The sequence below is a fragment of the Octodon degus genome, unplaced genomic scaffold, assembly GCF_000260255.1.
Source record: "Octodon degus isolate 3935 unplaced genomic scaffold, OctDeg1.0 scaffold00004, whole genome shotgun sequence".
NCBI classification, from domain to species: domain Eukaryota; kingdom Metazoa; phylum Chordata; class Mammalia; order Rodentia; family Octodontidae; genus Octodon; species Octodon degus.
Genome location: NW_004524580.1, coordinates 7265301 through 7283138, shown reverse-complemented (window position 1 = coordinate 7283138; position 17838 = coordinate 7265301). Strand labels below are relative to the sequence as shown.

At 34.1% G+C, this 17838-nt stretch overlaps 1 protein-coding gene across 8 annotated transcripts in view; it reads left to right on the top strand.

The window, feature by feature from the left end:
• The window catches only part of Ppp1r12a (protein phosphatase 1 regulatory subunit 12A), a 150140-nt gene that overhangs the window by 96577 nt on the left and 35725 nt on the right, over positions 1–17838 (top strand). For 3 of the 8 annotated variants that reach the window (XM_023716164.1, XM_023716166.1, XM_023716165.1), the window contains exons 9-15: positions 3702–3826; positions 10791–10907; positions 11274–11489; positions 15065–15159; positions 15836–15940; positions 16799–16966; positions 17341–17517. In XM_023716164.1, coding sequence (XP_023571932.1) covers positions 3702–3826; positions 10791–10907; positions 11274–11489; positions 15065–15159; positions 15836–15940; positions 16799–16966; positions 17341–17517 — 1003 coding nt within the window. The remainder of the gene's footprint in view (positions 1–3701; positions 3827–10790; positions 10908–11273; positions 11490–15064; positions 15160–15835; positions 15941–16798; positions 16967–17340; positions 17518–17838) is intronic. The other 5 variants (XM_023716168.1, XM_023716172.1, XM_023716171.1 and 2 more) reach the window with 4 other exon arrangements.

Below are 17838 nucleotides of genomic sequence, written 5' to 3'. Positions count from 1 at the left end.
ATGGTTGTGGGAGGCTGTGAACAGGCAGATCATTGTGAGTCTGATCTAGTAGTGGGACACTGAACGCCCTGTAGACCCTTCCCTAAAGTATATTAAGAGAGAGACAGACAGACAGACAGACAGACAGACAGACAGACAGACAGACAGACAGACATTGGTAAATACAAATGGAGCGATACAGTTTCTTGGAATCGTTATGTTTGTTTCTTCTAGATACAACAGTACTTTCAAATCATTTCATTTCTACTCAGCAAAATAATTCCTCTGAGGAAATGCGAGTAGCTGTGGTTTATAAAATGTATAGCAAAGAATAAGCACTTGCCTGGCAAGTGCAAGGGCCTGAGTTCAATCCCTGGTTACACACACACACACACACACACACACACACACACACACAAGAATATACCAATAATTGTTTGGGGTTTTTCAAATAATTGTTTTAAAAATAAGATGTTAAACAGATGTAAGCTATCTCTGTTGCCTACATGATGTGTTTTGGATATATTTTATTTTCTAAAAGTTTACTAAGCCAGCAAGAAAATTATTTTTCTTTAACACACAAAGAGTTTATGAAATATATAAGTAGCTAGGTTCCAGTTAGAGATTTAATTTTTTTCCTCATTGGTATTACATCATTTAGTTCCATGAATCAACATACCATTTCCTTGGTGAGATAAAGTGAAAATGAATCATCAATAGCTATTCAGTGAATATTATAAAGCACGCGTATAATATGTTAATTAAGATATAACTATGAAAGCAGATTACATGAGAGTAGCATGCATAGTATTTTAAGAACATAGAGTACATCATGAAAGTAATTTTGTATCCAGATAATTTAATCTTATTTCTTATTTGTAAAATCAGGATGATAAGATATAAATACTATCAGTATACATTCTTAATGTTACTTCATTTAAATTTATACTGTTTCTTGTACACTTTACAAAAACTAGGAAGTGAAATAGTATCATTGATATTTAAATAGTCTTCATGCTTTTGCAAGTATTTAGCAGTTATTTTTATGTATTTAATCTCCCTGCTGATTGTACCTTGGCTCCTCCTGTATAGTAAAGTCTTGTATATGATTAAAAACCTACATGTACCTCAACCCTTATATGCATGTACCCAAGAACCAGGCCCAGCGTTCAGGTATCCTAACTTTTACATCAAGTCTAATTATGTGGTAGAATTGATTTTTTTTTTTTTTTTTTTTTTTTTTTTTTTTTTTTTTTTTTTTTTGTCTGAATGCCTTCAGGGCAGGTTTGGCTGGCTTGAGTTGTGAGGATTAAACCACAGCAACCTGAGCCTGACTGCTTTGTTGAAGCAGCCACTTAAAGAACTGAGCTAAGGGGCAGGCCCCCTATGTGGTAGAATTGAAAGAACCGAAGTACAAGCATGTCATTCAGAGAGTTCTGATTTTCTGTTATCATTTTCTTCATAGATCTTTTACTTATTGTTCAGTGAATTCACCATTCAGTGTTAGATACTGAAGAGGTATTTTAAAACAAATAAAAGACTGATCTTGGGCCAGCTTGTCCCAGACTACTAAATGTCCTGGCATTTTTTTTAACTGAAATATTCATACCAATACTAAAATGAGAAGAATTGGACTATATGATCTAGAGAGTTCTTCATAAACTTTTGGTATATTTACAAATAATTTTATAAATATATTAAATTGCATCATATTAGTTCCTTTTGAAATGGAAACCCAACAGTTACCCTCTGCTCAACATCTCATTAAGCTAACTTTAAATGGTCATCTAAGTGTTGTGCCATAATAATTTTATTCTTGTTCTTGTTCCTAGTAGTTGGTTATGTCAAGAAATTTGACTATCTCAACTATTAACTTGTTTAAATGCTGTATGGTTTCTTCCCTCTTTTGATATCAACCAAGAATTAACTTATTTTCTTTGGCAAGTTTGTGAACACTGCCATTTCCCTGTAGATGCAGTTTGATTTTATAATTTCTAAATAATTCATTTTTTTTCTTATTGTGAAGTTACTTCCTTAGGAAAATATTTGATGTAAAATAACTGGTTTGCTGAATTTTCTTTTGTAAGTTATTTACCAAACCAGTTTTTTCTTCAATGTTCTCTTATTTTCTGAAAGTTTACTAAGCCAACAAGTACATTATTTTTCTGCAATACACAAAAAATTTATGAAATATACAAATGGTTAGATTCTAGGTACTTAGAGATTTGAATTTTTCGTCATTGACATTGTTTGGTTCCATGAATCAACATATCATAAGCTAGATAGCATCAGAAGCTAGGTGAAAATAGGAATCCAGTTAAAACTTTTAATTTTCTTCTAAAAGATTTATAAATTTGAGGAAGTAAGACAATGAGAAAGGGAAGATACATTTTTGCCTTTACAGTTGAACTTAGTTTTCCTACTAAATTAAAAGCAAAATGGAGGGGCTGGTGAGATAGCTCAGTGGACTAAGTGCCTGCTTTGGCAAATGCAGGGACCAGGGTTTGCTCCCTGGTCACGCATGCTGCATTGGCCCCACCCCTTGGGCACAGAGCCATCAGCTGGGGTGGGGGGGGACAGAAGGATCACTACGAGGCCAAGCTGCGTGGTGAGACCCTGTGCCAAATATATAAGAGAAACTCAAATGGCAGGGCTTCAATAATACTGATAACATTCACTTAATAAGCTGAATAGTCTTAAACTTATGTAATATTTCATCTAGGTACAAATTCTAGATTATAAGTTTTATCTAGTTTAGACATTTTTAATGGCTGACATATGTCCGTTGTTTAGGACTGTATTTGAAATTCAGAGACAAAGAATATTTATTGCATGACATTCTTCAATCACCTGGAATATTTTCTAGGAAGATACTATTGTGCCCTATTAATGTTAGATCTTTTAAAAGTGATAAAATCTGCTTGTTCTTGGAGATATTTAATATGAATATATGTTAGACATGCATATAAACTGATTGTTGACAAAAACACTAGCTTTCCTCAAACAAAGAGCAGTTGATTTTAAATCAGCAGTAGTAGTTGTTTATTCATTAGAAAATGGCATAGCTATTGTAATTTTTTAAATTATGTTGCATTTACAAATTGAGATTTTTAAATTTTAGGCTGGGGAGATAGCTCAGTAGAATAAGTGCTTGCCTGGCAGGCACAAGGTCCTGAGTTTGATCCCTGCTCCTAACAAAAATTAATTTTAAATAGTTTCCTAGTCTTAAAAATAGAAAAGTCAGGGGCTGGGGAGATAGCTGAGTAGCTTAAGCACCTGCCTGGCAAGTGTAAGGTCCTGAGTTCAATCCCCAGTACCAAAAAAAAGAAAAAGAATAACAGAAACTTGGTGGTATATTATGAAGACAACAATATGTTATATATTATTGTAACTGTCCTACTAACCTGTTTTGAAACTGTCTCATTGCTGTTTCTCAATTAAAATAATTTTTAAAAATAAAAGTCAGATTCAAAGTGTGCCTTTTATTCTCAGAAGCTTTGTTACATTTCTTTCAGATTATCTGTACCTATTTTTTGAAATAAAATTTATTTATTTCAAAAAATAGGTACAGATAATCTGTACTATTTGCATACATACGTAGATGTTTCTAGAAACTTCTTTAAAAACCTATTTATGAAAAGGAGTATTAAAAGGAAAAGACAGTCATAAAACTAAATTCATGTAGAACCTTGACTCTTAATTTTTTGTTTTCTCTTTAATAGATAAGACAAAACCCATGGCTTCTGTTACCAATACCAACACTTGTAGTACACAAGCAGCTCCTATAGCTATTACAACACCTACGCTATCATCCAGTCAGGCAACACCTACATCACCTGTTAAAAAGGTAAGCTGGAGTTGTGTTTGCTAAAAATATATGTAGTCTGTTTTAAGTATCATTTGGACTAACTTGTTAAAACAGTTCTACATTTTTGTAGTTTTTTTAAAAAATGTATTGCACTTCTCTGTTTTTAGCTCAATATTTCCTCTGAACTATGTTATAGTCGGTCTTTTTTTTTTCTTGCAAATTACAGTTAATTTTATATTTGATAGTTTGAAATATTGAATTTGTTAAAATAAATAGCTGTGAGATAAAATTTTCAGAGTATTAAAATTAATGATCATGGTAGTTTTTCCTTCTACTTCATTAACATTTATTTTGAGAAACTCAAGTTTTGTCACTGTTAAGTAGAGGTGTGTTTTGCAAATTTTGCAGATTGGCCACAAAATGTGCTCCCACAATTTAACAGTTTTCTTAGTCATAGTACAGAGTAATAGGCATGCCTGTATAGTGTGTTAGCAAGAGCAAACAGCACATCAATTCTGGCCCCACCTTTCACTAGTTCTTACAACCTTGAGCAAGTTATCTTCCTTGTCTGTCACAAAACAAATAGAAATAAGTGTTATAAGAGCTGGTTCAGATGCTGAGATGCTGGCCAGTGATTAAGTGTTCCCAAAATAGCAGTTTTCCATTTCTTCCTTCTTCCTTGCATCTGTTTTCTACCAAAGCAGTGTTTTCCATCTATTGTTACTCTTTTTAAAAACATCCCTTTTCCTTACTACCCTAGATTCTGTCCTTCTTTAAATCCAAATTAAACATTAAGGGTTTTGTTGGTTTTTAATCTACTACTTTCCATATAAAGGTTTCTTGTTACCAGCCCTTATTTGTCTTTAATGAACATATTCATCCTTCTCTGGACACACAGACTTTTTCTGCAAAACAGTTAAGGGGCTGGAGAGGTAGCTCAGTAGAGTAAGCACTTGCCTGGCAAGTGCAAGGTCCTGAGTTCAATCCCCAGTACCACAAAAAAAGGAAAAAAAACTTTTCAGAATTAAGTACAGTCACGTAAAACTTTGCCTTAAATGTTAGTGTCTATCTCCTACATCAAAGGCATTCCTACCATAAAATGATCAGTACTTAAAAAATTTAATGTAATGTAATACTGTTATCTGTGTTAATATTCATAGTCAGATTTTCCCAAATGTGCTTCTTCTAAGATCTTTTCTTGCTGTTTGTTTTTTCAAACTGAGGGTCCATTCAGAGATTACACTTTGTGTTGAGTAGTCATGTCTGTACTTTTAGACTTACTTGTTTCTTGCCTGGTAGTATTTGGGCACATGAGTTTAGATCTCCACTCTATTTGTTGTCAGTCATCCTCAAAGAAGAGCTTTTAGAAATAATAAACTAAGAATTATATGTCAGCCTATTATGTTAGTAATAAGAATCATCTAAACTCTTCCCAAGGAGAATAGAAATGTATGAGTTTCAATGGTATATAGTTCAAATGTCAGGAAATTGTCATGAATGAGTTACTTTCTCTTCTATATTCAGACCCAGAATGCTTTGAATTCAGTGAAAAGCCATTTTCATTTGTAAGCCATTTTCATGATCATAATAATGCTATAAGATGATATTCTCTAAAAGCAGTTTGTCTGCAAATTTTGAAAACTGTTATGCAAAAGTTGTGTATTGCCAAAGTTAAACCAAGTTGAACTAAATAAAATGTAGTTCTAGGACCTCTGTGTACTTCTAATTTAGTGAAAACTAAATTTGTGCCTGCATCTTCTTTTTTTTTTTTTTTTTTGAATGTATTTGATATAGGGTCTCAATACACAGCTCAGACTCACAGTGGTCCTCCTGTTTTCAGCCTCCCCGGTACTGGGATTACACTTGTGCAGCACCATGCCCAATCTTGGTGGCTGGCTCAGTGCACCCAGGGATGGGGCCAGTACGGCATGTGGTGCCAGGGATTGAACCCAAATCCCTGCACTTGCCTAAGTAGGCACTTAGTCTGCTGAACTATCTCTCCAGCCCACCTATGCCTACATCTTTTATTTCTTTTGATTTATTGTCTGTCAGGACCATAAACTTATTTCCCAAAGTTTTATCACTGGTATAACTGGGCAAGAAACTGGCTCTTTCTTTTTTGGTATTTGGGGGAGCAATCCCTTTCTTACTCCTGTCAGATAGTAAGTACAATGGCTACAATAGACTTTTTATGTTCAGGTTTCTTTTCTTCAAGCATAGCCCCAGATTTATGTCACTTTACTCCTCCCATCTATACCTAGTATCCTAACTAAAATAAATATTTTATACTTGTATTAGCTTAGTGGGACAGTATCTTGAGTATAAAAATTTTTACTCACGGTCAAGGGAGCTAGTTCTGCAGTCTAAGTGCCTGCCTGGCAAGCACAAGTTCCCGGGTTCTATCTCCAGTACCATGTGTCTTGCTGGCCCCAAAACCCTGGGTGTACCAGCTACCGAAATCAGGCATGGTGGCACACACCTGTAATCCCAACTCTGGAGAGGCTGAGACAAGAGGATCGCTATGAGTCTAAGCTGTATATAAAATGAATGAATGAATGATTAAAAAATTTTTAGTCAGCACTTTTGATTGATTCTGTAATTAAACTGAATGAGAGACATCTGCTACTGTTGTTTACACACTTAGCAACTCCATTTTATTCTCAGTTCCAAGCATCATAACTTAGATTATATTGTTTTAGTCTTTGTTCCTTGGGTTTTGTATCTGAATTTTACTGAGAGCAGTAAAACTGTGATTTACTAAAACTTTGTGTAGTGTTTAGTGGTTGAGGGAGTCTTAACAGTATTGTATGACTTAGAATTTGTGCTTACATCCATTGATACTTGCACTCTTTTACCTACTCTTTTGGTACCAGGGATCAAACTCAGGACCTTGCGCTTACTAGGAATGCTCTTATGCTGCTGAGCTATCTCCCCAGCCCTTCTTTATAATGATACAAGTTTGGTCAAGATTTTACCTAGAACTTTGGAGAATTAACAGTTACAAATTTCCTTAACTGAATTGTTAATGTGTCATAAAAAATCTTGCAGTTAAACAATTCTAATTTTGGGTTCCCATTCACTAATCTACACTTTGTTAGCCTTTTTGAGACAGAGTCTCACTGTGCAGTTCAAGCTGGCCCTGAGCTCACTGTGTAGTCCAGGCTGGTCTCGAACTCGCAACAATCCTCCCGCCTCAGCCTTCCAAGTACTGAGATTATGGGTATGTGCCACCATGCCTGGCTTACTCTGCTTTTAATATTTGCACAGTTATCCCAAGTTCCTCCACTAGGTAATAAAATATATATAGTAGTGCCTTGGTTCACAAACTTAATTTTACACTTCTGGAAAAGAAGACCACTTTTGTGTTAGTGTGGGAGAGAGGACTATGTTCATGTTTGTCACCCAATGCAGTGTTTGCAAACATAAAGCCTTCATGAGCCAAAGTATCGCTGTTTATGTGTAAGTAAGTGCTCATGAAAAGGAAACTCAGAAAACACTGATGTTAAATGTCACTTGTTTTCTGTTAATAACATAAGATAATTACAACAAAATATATTAATTTGTTTTAAATGATCTTTTCCATTTTGAACTAAAAGTAGTTTTTCTATGTCAGTGATAACAGGCTGGTAATTTGTGGAGATGTTATATATAAGATCATAAGTTTGATTTTATGCTTTAAATTGTTACCTACCATATATAAATCTCATTAAAATAAGTGCCAGGATCTATAAAACAAATCACAAGGTCTGTTGTATGAATACCTTCCAATGAAGTATAAATTAAATTTTCTTTACTGAATTGTAGAAATTGTGTCCTAAAAAATTGAAGCCAGATTAATAACCTGAACAGTAATTTAGTAGAAGACTGCTAGGTGTGCTCTGGGTATGTGAAGTATACCAGTGACAGTGTTCACATGTAGCATGATGATGTAATAGTGGAAACTTTGATTTGCATTTACAGTAACAATACTTGAGACAGACTTTGAAGAATGGGTAGTAGCACTTCCTGCAGCTGAAAGGGTCTATAATTTGCTTAAAGATAGAGAAGAGAAATAATGTGAGCAAGCAGTAATAATATTTAGTGGGGGAAAAAGTGTCACATTTGATTTATAAGGTACGTGTATGCAAAGTAAAACAAAAATCAGTATAATTGTGGAATGTTTTCATATCTGACATTTTTATAATTTATTTGAAACATGGAGAATCATAGAAAATATTTAAATAATGTCATGAGAAAACTATTCTTTATAAAATATTCTGGCAGCTGTATGCAAATATATTTTAAGGTGAAGAGCTGATGAGATGAGGCCTCTTAGAAATTCTTTGAAGTTGCCAATAGTGATAGGAGTAGAAAGCAGTAGCCACTGGCTTAGAAAGGGGAGGAGGAGGAGGTGTGGACTCTCTGGCACCTAGTTTATGGATGGAGGTGACAGAAAAGTCTCTTAACATGACTGTGAAGTTTCAGACATAGAACATTAAAGAGATAATGTTAGTGCCTCTACTAGAAATAGAGAATGGAGAAGAGTTAATAGTAAAAAACATTTTATTTTAGACATGTTGAGTTTCCATTTCTAAAATTGTGTAGTTAAATAGAAAGTCAGGACTGGAATTTAGGGGTCAGGCTGGACTGGAGAATAGCAAATCAGAGAATAAGCTGAATAAAATTAATATTTAGACTGGAGTTCCTATTCCCAATGATGAGTGGAAAAAAAATAGAAAATGAGAGATCGGAGCACAGACTCTCAGAGTGCTTCTGATTCATGAATAGGAAAACGAACCAGTTGTTACCATAAATGGAGAGCTTTGAAGTGGTTATGTGTTTCAGAATGGGTTTGTTGTTTGTTTGTTTTTTTTTAAACGCACCAAGGTAAAATTAGAGGTGCTTTTAAACATAAAAATCAGTAGTTACATCTAGATTCATGTTAGGCAGACTGGAGGTATATAAGCCTTTACTGCACAACAAATACCCATTTCAAAATGGTTATTGTTGCTTCAGTTTTGTTACCTCTATTTTGTTTTTTGGTTTCCGGGGTTGGAAAGGGTTAGGGGGTTTTTTGTTTGGTTTTGGTTTTTTAGAGACAGGGTCTTGCTATTCAGATCCCTTATTTTCTCTTTCTACTTTTTTCTACTCAGGATTGGGGATAGTGGCTCCAATCTAAATATTAATTTCATTCCACCCATTCTCTGATTTGTTATTCTCCAGTGCAGCCTGACTCCTAAATTCCAGTCCTGAATTTCTATTTAACTGCACAGTCTTAGAAATGAAAACTCAACATGTTTAGAATAAAACTGCTATGTAATTCAGACTGGCCTTGAACTTAGTATGTAACCCAAGCTGGCCTCGAACTCGTGGCAATCCTTCAGCCTCAGGCTGCCAAGCACTGGAATTACAGGCATGTACCAGTATGCCTGCCTCTTGTCAACTCTAAAAGTGACAATAATAATATTTCTTTGAATAGTTGTTGGTTTAGGTAAAACAACTCATGTGAAACACTTTAAGTTAGAGCCAGCTAATGGTAAATGTTTATTAAATATTAGGTGAAAATGTAGCAGTAATTGGATGTTATATGATATGTTGTCTTTTTTGGTTTTGTAGAAGTAAAACATTTGCTGGCAATTTTTTGAGGGAAGAAAGATGTGGAACAGGAATTAGCAAACTGGCTCTTGGGCCTTGTGTTTGTGTAGCCCACAAGCTAAGAATGGCCTTCACAGTTTGAAGTGATCAGCTGTTTGGGGACACAAGTTCACATTTCATTGTTTCTAATTTAAGTTTTTATTGAAACATGACTGCATTCACTTACGTGTTACCTGTGGTCTGCAGAGCCTAAAATGTATAGTGTAGGCTTTGAAACTTAGAAATCAGTAAGTAATTTACCTCCATACCTATCAGATTGCATACAGTATTATGGAGATCTCTACCTTTTTTTGGTTGAGCCCCTACTCTCTCAGTAGCTTTTTTTTTTTTTTTTTTTTTTGTAGTACCAATTGTTTTCCTTTCCTTTCTTCCTATCCTCATTCTCTCCCTTCTTTCCTGCCTCTCCCTCCCTTCCTCCTTCCGTCCTGCCTTCCTTCCTTTTTTTAAAAGTAATTAGATGCAAATAAATTCGTAGTGGTAGTTTGTGTAGTGTGCATAAGATGTCACTGCATTTCTCAAAACTTAAACTATCCCTCAAAGCTCCTGTGATTTTTATTACGACACCCTGCATATTTTGGTCAACCTTTTGGGAACTGATGGATGCATAGAGTATGTTGACACAAATTAATTACTAGAAGGACCAGAGCTGTTTTGTAAGTTTTATGAAGTGGTTCTCTAGCATCATGAGAACTTTAACAGAAATCTATTGATCTGCTAATTAAAGAGCACTATGAACATAAATATGACAGGGTTTTTTTCCCTTTAGAAAAAATATCCATACCCCATGCTTAATGTCCATATTTAACTGTAGTTGAACATTTACATTCTGGAGGTCAAATTATGTAAAATAATTGAAGATTTATTCAAGGAAAAAATACAGTGAGTGGAAAGCCCTAGAAATGGAATAATCATTTGTACCTTAAAAATAATTTTTAATTGAAATGTCTAATTGTAGTGAGAAAATCAGGCAGTAAGCTTAAGTGATATTGTAAAATGTTATTAAATTTATATGTGTGATAAAAATATGTTATTAAGAGTATTTATTATCTTAGGTTTAAAATTTTTATGGAGAATATACACATAGATAAAAAGCAAAATTTGCATGTGATAGTTTGTTTCCTCACTCATCAACTGTAGTATCTGCTCCGTGTGCCTTTTACTGCAATTGAAGTTTCTTGTTAGATTATTTCATATTATTTCATGCTAAATCTAGGTTTGTTCCTTGTGATTTTCAAAGACTAGATTTCAGCTTTAATTCTTTATGAAATTTTTTAAAAGAAAAAAGTATTCTTTGCTCTTAACCTTCCTGTTTTATTGTCATACTTTCAATCTTCTGTCTTTTCACCTGTCTTATTTTAATTGGCTTCAGTATGATTTCATTGCTCCTCTCATGCCTGTGGTGGAATCTGTAGATCCCGCATCATGGAGGCAGGGCTTGCGCAAAACTGGCATTGTTCTTGTGCCCAGTAAGGGTGAAAGACCTATGGTGAGGCATTTCTACGTGCGAGAATTTGTATTAGGTTACGACATAACCAGTTAATATAAATATTGATTCCGGAGATGCATGGTTTTAAGTCCTTACAGTGTGCTGTTTTCGTATGTGCATCATAATTTTTCTGTGTGATACAAAGTATGTAGTGTGTTTTTTTTAATCTAACCTCTGGAAAGATAGTCTCTTCTTTCAGTTTTAGATTTACATTTCTGACTAAGACATTAACCTAATTAGTAAGGTTTTTTGTTTTTTTCTGAAACTATTAACTATAAAGTTTAGACCTTATCTTCAGAACCGTATCATTTCCAAATTAAGGACTGATCAATTTTGTTAATTCTTTTTTCTTTAAAAAAAATAAAGTTTCCTGCATCAACTACAAAAATTTCTCCCAAAGAAGAAGAGAGAAAAGATGAGTCTCCTGCCTCTTGGAGGCTAGGACTCAGAAAGACTGGCAGTTATGGCGCACTTGCTGAAATCACAGCATCTAAAGAAGCTCAGAAGGAAAAGGACACTTCAGGGGTTATACGTTCAGCTTCAAGTCCCAGGCTTTCCTCCTCTTTGGATAATAAAGAAAAGGTAATGTATTTTACAATCTAGTTTTTATAAACATGCAATAATTTCTTTTCCAGGAATGTCAAATCTGATTTATTTTTAATTAGGTACCTTTAGACTTTATTTTTTTATTAATGTTATTGAATCTTTAGACTTTAGGTAGCAACTTAACTCACTTGACTTCATAAATTTTATAATACACGGTGTACCTACCATGGATATATTTACATGTGATAAGATCCGATTATTTGCCCGAAGCATAGTATGTACTCAGGTTAAAAGATCCTACATGAAGAACTATATAGAGTAAATTAGGCATGTTTCACTTCCGAAAATTCCGTAAGTTTTCCAACGTTTAGAAACAGATTTTTTTCACAGTATACTTACAAGTTACATTCATACAATATTTGCAGTTTTGTTACCAAGCTTTTAATACATTACAAGTAACTTATACCTAATGAGCAGTTTTAATTGTAATTTGAAAGCAGTATTAGCCAGATGTGGAGGCACACACACCTGTGAGCCTTGCATTCTAGGAGGCTAAGGCAGAGGATCACAAGTTGGAGCCCAACTTGGGCTACTTAGTGAAGCCATCGTGCAAAAGAAAAAAGTAAGTAAGAGCTGAAGATGTAGCTTAGTGCAAAGACCCCTGATTAAATCCCTAATACTACCACCAAAAAACCTTTTAAAAAATTAGTATCATATCAAATAGCTACATCACAGTTTACCCAGTGCTATTTGTTCTTTTTTTTAATACTACATTTCCTATACTTGAACTTTTTCTTTTCTTTAATGTATTTGGTGCAGGGTCTCACTATGCAGCTTGGACTCTTAGTGATCCTCCTGTTTTCAGCCTCCTCAGCGTTGGGATTACAGGCATACGCCACCATGCCCAGTCATAGTGGCTGGCTCATTGTGCCCAGGTGCAAGGCCGGTGTAGCAAAACCTTTTCTTTGTATAATTTTCTTTCTTGAAGAATGATTCCTCATATCAGAAATTGAGAGATGGAATCTTGTCAGTTAATTTTGGTGGATTTTTTTCTTTCTTTTCTTTTTTTTTTTTTTTTTTTTTTGTATTTTAGGGAAAGGTCTACAGTATTCAAGGTCTCACTGCTAGATCAGACTCATAGTGATCTACCTGTTTACAGCCTCCCAAGAGCTGGTATTACAGGCATGCACCGCCATACCCAGTCTCAGTTGCCATCTCAGTGTGCCCCTGGTGTAGGGCTAGCACAGCAGGCTCGGGGGAACCCTCAGCCTCTGTGCCTGCTTGCAGGTGCTTTAATCCACTGAGCTATTTGGCTGGCCCTCATCAGTTAATTTTGATACTGTGCTTTTTTATATAAATATATACACTTTATATATTCAAAATAGGATAGATATATAGCTACATTCTCTTAATTCAATGAATAGAAAGATTTGTTTTAATAGTGTTTGTGGACAAGATATCATGTTTGCATCTTGTACAATGAATAACCACTAAACAACAGTATGAAATGTATTAATTATTAAAAACTGTCCTACTAATCAGTTTTGAAGCTGTCTCATTGCTATTTATTTCTCAATAAAATTATTTTAAAAAACAGTAAATAAATATACATTAAAAAATGAATTTATACACTTTAGGTAATAGGAGAGAGATAAATCTTTTATAATAGGAGGACCAAGAAATGAGAGGGAGAGGAAAGGAATAAAAGAATTAAGATATGTTACATATATTTACCAGCTCCCCACAAGGAATGTAATCATTATGTACAGCAAACTGTACTAATAAAAAATAAAAATTGAAAAAATGTAGCTTAGATAATACTTCATTGAATATTTAACATATTGTAACTTTAGTGTTGTGCTTTTTATAAATTTATTGTCCAGTCTTTTAGGTATTTTTATGACAGTTTATCAGGAATGATCTAGGTCACTGTGTCCACTCATTGTCAGCCATATTTGAATAAATATACCTTAGCTACTACACATTTTTTCATGTATTAATTGGCCATTTTTCGCTGAGGAGTGTTTTGTTTCCTTTGCTCATTTTTGATTGGGTCTTTTATTGTGGAGACATCTCCATTTTTAAAAAAAAATTATTTCTGTATTCTCAGTATTACTCCTCACCAAGGCATAGCAGCTGGCAAAAAAAAAACCCTCAATTTCTGTTAGCTGTCATTTCACTCTGTTGTTGGTTCCTTTGCTCTGCAACTTTTTGATACCTTATGTGTTCATTTTTTTTAATGTTATTTCCTGTGCTATTGAGGTTCTATGCAGAAAGTCCTTGCCTATACTGTTTTCAAAAATTTTGTCATTTTTATCTTCCAGTAGTTTATTTCTGTTTTAACATTTAAATCTTTTATCTATTTTAATTTTAATTTAACACATAGTAAGAAATATGAAAATGGTTTCAGTCTTCTACATGTAAATAATTAGTTTTTCTGGCACTGTTTATTTTTTTAATTAATTTTATTAAGAAAGAAATAACAATGAGTTTCGGAACAGGTTAGTGGGACAGTTACAATAATTAATAGATTGTGTATTATCAAACACTTTTTTAAAGAGGCTATCTTTCTTATAGCATGTTTTGTTTGGCCTCTTTATCAAAGATCAAGTGCAAATTAAAACAAAAATTCTACCTTCAGGAAAGAAAGGCTTATCAAGAAATCAAGTAAGGAATAAGCCTTCTACATTGTTACAGGAATCTAAACTAATAAAATCACTGGAGATTTCTCAAGAACTAAAAGTAAAAATTCTATTCAACCCAGCTATTCTTTCTCATTAAAGACATATTACAGTGGTACCTTGTACCTTTGTTTATAGCAGCACAATGCATGATAGCTGAATTTTGGAAGTGACCTTTCATATGAGGAACCTAAAATAAAGAGCAAAATACAAGTTAGATAACAGGAAGAGGGAAATAGATCTTTTGTAACAGGAGGACCAAGAAATGAGGAAGAGAGAAAGAATAAAAGTAAGAATTAAGATATATACATTTCCCAGCTCCCCACAAGAAATATAATTATTATGTATTATAAACGTGCTAATTAAAAATTTTAAAAATATAGCTTAGATAATACTTATTTTGAATACTTAATATATTTGAAAGCCTAGATTGTCATGGTTATGAATAGCTTGGATAATGATTGTGACTTCTCAACCTTATGTGGGACCTTATTTCTCTGAAGAAAATGAGTGTTCTGATTTATGACAGTACTTTAATCTATTTCAGAAAATTTCACTAATATGTAAGAAAAATTTTCAGGGGCTGAGGAGATGGTTCAGTAGAATAAGTGCTTCTCTGGCAAGCTCAAGGACCTGAGTTCAATATCTGGTTCTGCCCCCCCCAAAAAAAAAGAAAAAGAAAAATTTTCTTCTTTATGTAAAATTATTTTCTATTTCTAGATTTAAGGAGAATGAAACAAATTAGTTTGAAAAGACTATTCTTTTGTGCTTGTGCTACTGATTATTGGTAGAGTTTTGCAAGGCACTGTGGAAATATACATTTATTGGCTTTATAATCATATGGTGTTGAGTCTCCTTTGCTAATATTTCAGCAGTACTTAAAAATCATCCCCTAGTGTTATTTTCATTCATTATTTTCCTTTTGTACAGGAGAGAGATAGTAAAGGTACACGGCTTGCATATGTTGCACCTACAATACCACGACGATTAGCTAGTACATCTGACATCGAGGAAAAAGAAAACAGGTGAGTGAAGATTGCTTTGTGCATTTACTGTACAGTATTTATTATTTAGCAACAGACGCAACACATAAGAATTGGAGATATGTGGGAGAGAACCAGGTACGTGATCCTGCATACAGGCTTAGTATGTTCATAAAATTGAGAAGTCATAAAAGAAGCCACAGACTAGTACAAGTTCTCTAAACATTTCCAACATTTAGAAAAGGAAAAGAAAGCCCATACTTAATCAGTGTCTGTATTTTTGGTGGTTTCTTCTGATTTTTCTGCACATAGAGTTTGAGAATTTTTGATCTTTTTTCCTATAACATCTCTTAAGCAGTATATATGTTAATACATATTTTGAATAAGCATTGTTTTTCATCAGTACGTAATAGACCCCTGAAAAGATCTGCTGAGATGTAAGTGACACCCCTGATTTTATGGCATGTTGTGTAGTATTTTTGTTTATTTTAAATAGTATTTTTATAAACATTTTAACCTTGCCCCTATATATATTAGGCTTTTGGGAATAAAATTGTAGAACTAGAATTATGTTCCCTTTTTGATAAATACCCAAAGCATTTTCCTACAAGATTTTACTGGTTTCTACTCCTAATATTTTGTTAGTGTGCAGCTTTCTTAACCCTGTTTCAAAACTACTAGTCACATTTTGAAATTACCTACTGTGTTCTTTTCACAGAGACACTTCAAGTTTACGAACAAGTAGTTCTTACACAAGAAGAAAATGGGAAGATGATCTTAAAAAAAATAGCTCCATTAATGAAGGATCAACTTATCATAAAAGGTAATAATATACTTTGAAGTGGTTTTTATGGATTACTTCATAATGTGAGGCAGCATGTCTGACGCCCTCAATTTAACATCAGTTAGGCAGATAGGTACCTTGGTTAAATATTGTATCTTCTGTTCTTTAAGTAAAATTTGATTTGAATAAACACAATGTATATTTAAAGGTGGGTAATGATTTTGCTCATACATTTCTGTTATACTATATGCAAATTGATATGAGCCCTTTTTTAGTATATTTTAAAGGAATGTGTTATATGATGACTAGAGCAGCTGAAATAAATTAGTATCTTACTTGGTCTAGTCATCCTGTTTCGTCTAGAAGCTTTCTGCTTGTCCTAGAACTCCTTCAGTTGAATATTTTACTATATGGTGGGGTGGAGCTAGTTCTCTGCAGGAAACAACTGAAAAGAAGAATAAGCTATGGGCAGTTGCATCTTAGTTACCTGACCCATTGCTAAAAAATTTTCCTCAAAAAATGTTAAAGGTCTACTTTCCTGGATAAAACTAAACCAAAGTGGGGTTTTCTATTTTTTGTTTTTGTTTTTTACAATCAGCCTGATACACATGATCCTAGAATATTCTCAAATATGAAATACTAAATTAAATCATATTTGAGTTTCATTGAGGGAATGGGGAGGAGACAATAAAATGAGACACAGCCAAATTAGCTAAGTCATCCAAACTCTAGCAAGTTGTAGATGCAACTCTTGGTGCTGGAGCTGGTGGTATATTTGGGAACACAATATCCTAGACTTTTTTTCCCCTAGTCTTGTGAATTTGTATAATATATAAGACATTAAATATAAAATATACATACAGACACATTCTATATAGATATGACTCTTTCCTTTAGTTGCTCCTTTGGTAGAAGACAAGATGATTTGATTAGTTCTAGTGTTCCAAGCACCACATCAACACCAACAGTTACCTCTGCAGCTGGGCTTCAGAAAAGCCTGCTTTCCAGCACAAGCACTACTACAAAGATTACCACGGGTTCTTCCTCAGCAGGCACACAGAGCAGGTAAGTCATAGATGCACTTTGTGTTCAGGTCTACTGTGTGCTTATGTATGTGCATGCATCTTTGTTTAGAAGATTGTGGGGCTCTGGATTTTTTCATTTACCTTATTAAAGTTATTTCCAAACAAAATTGGTTCCAAAATGACGCAGTTATGCATGTCTGGGGAAAAAAATTAAGTTCCTGAATTAGACTGCTTACAATGTAAATTCTTGTCTGAACAGCTCTGGGTGAGCTGTTGGTTTTATAGTTGAAAGATGTCTCATGTGTTTTTAAAAAATCCATCCCTATAGTCACATGTTTTCAGCCGCTACAAAGTGCTTTCATTGTTTAGCTATTTTCCTTTTCTCTTTTTGTGTTGCTGCTTATGGTGCTATAGTACCTCAAATCGTTTGTGGGCTGAGGATAGTACTGAAAAAGAAAAGGACAGTGTTCCTACGGCAGTGACCATTCCTGTTGCACCAACTGTTGTAAATGCTGCAGCTCCTACTACAACCCTGACTACAACTACTGCTGGCACTGTCCTCTCTACGTCAGAGGTCAGGGAGAGACGCAGGTGTGTAAAGGTCTGCTGATGTGTTTGTCTGGGGATGAAAGTTGTGAAAGTTGGGATTTGGTTTTTGAAAATCTTGGTAAGTGATGACCATCTCTTATTAAGCTAATTAGTAACACTTTCTCTTGTAGCTCAGAACTATATAAAATGATATAATTAGCAATTATTAGTATGTAGGGTTGGTAATCTACCTATCAGAGAATTAATGTTTTTATTTAAAGACAGTGAGCTAATAAATAAATAAAAATTTTTTTTAAAAAAAAAAAAGGGCTGGAGAGATGGCTCAGTGGTCTAAAGCACCTACTTAGAACAAGCTTAGCAAAA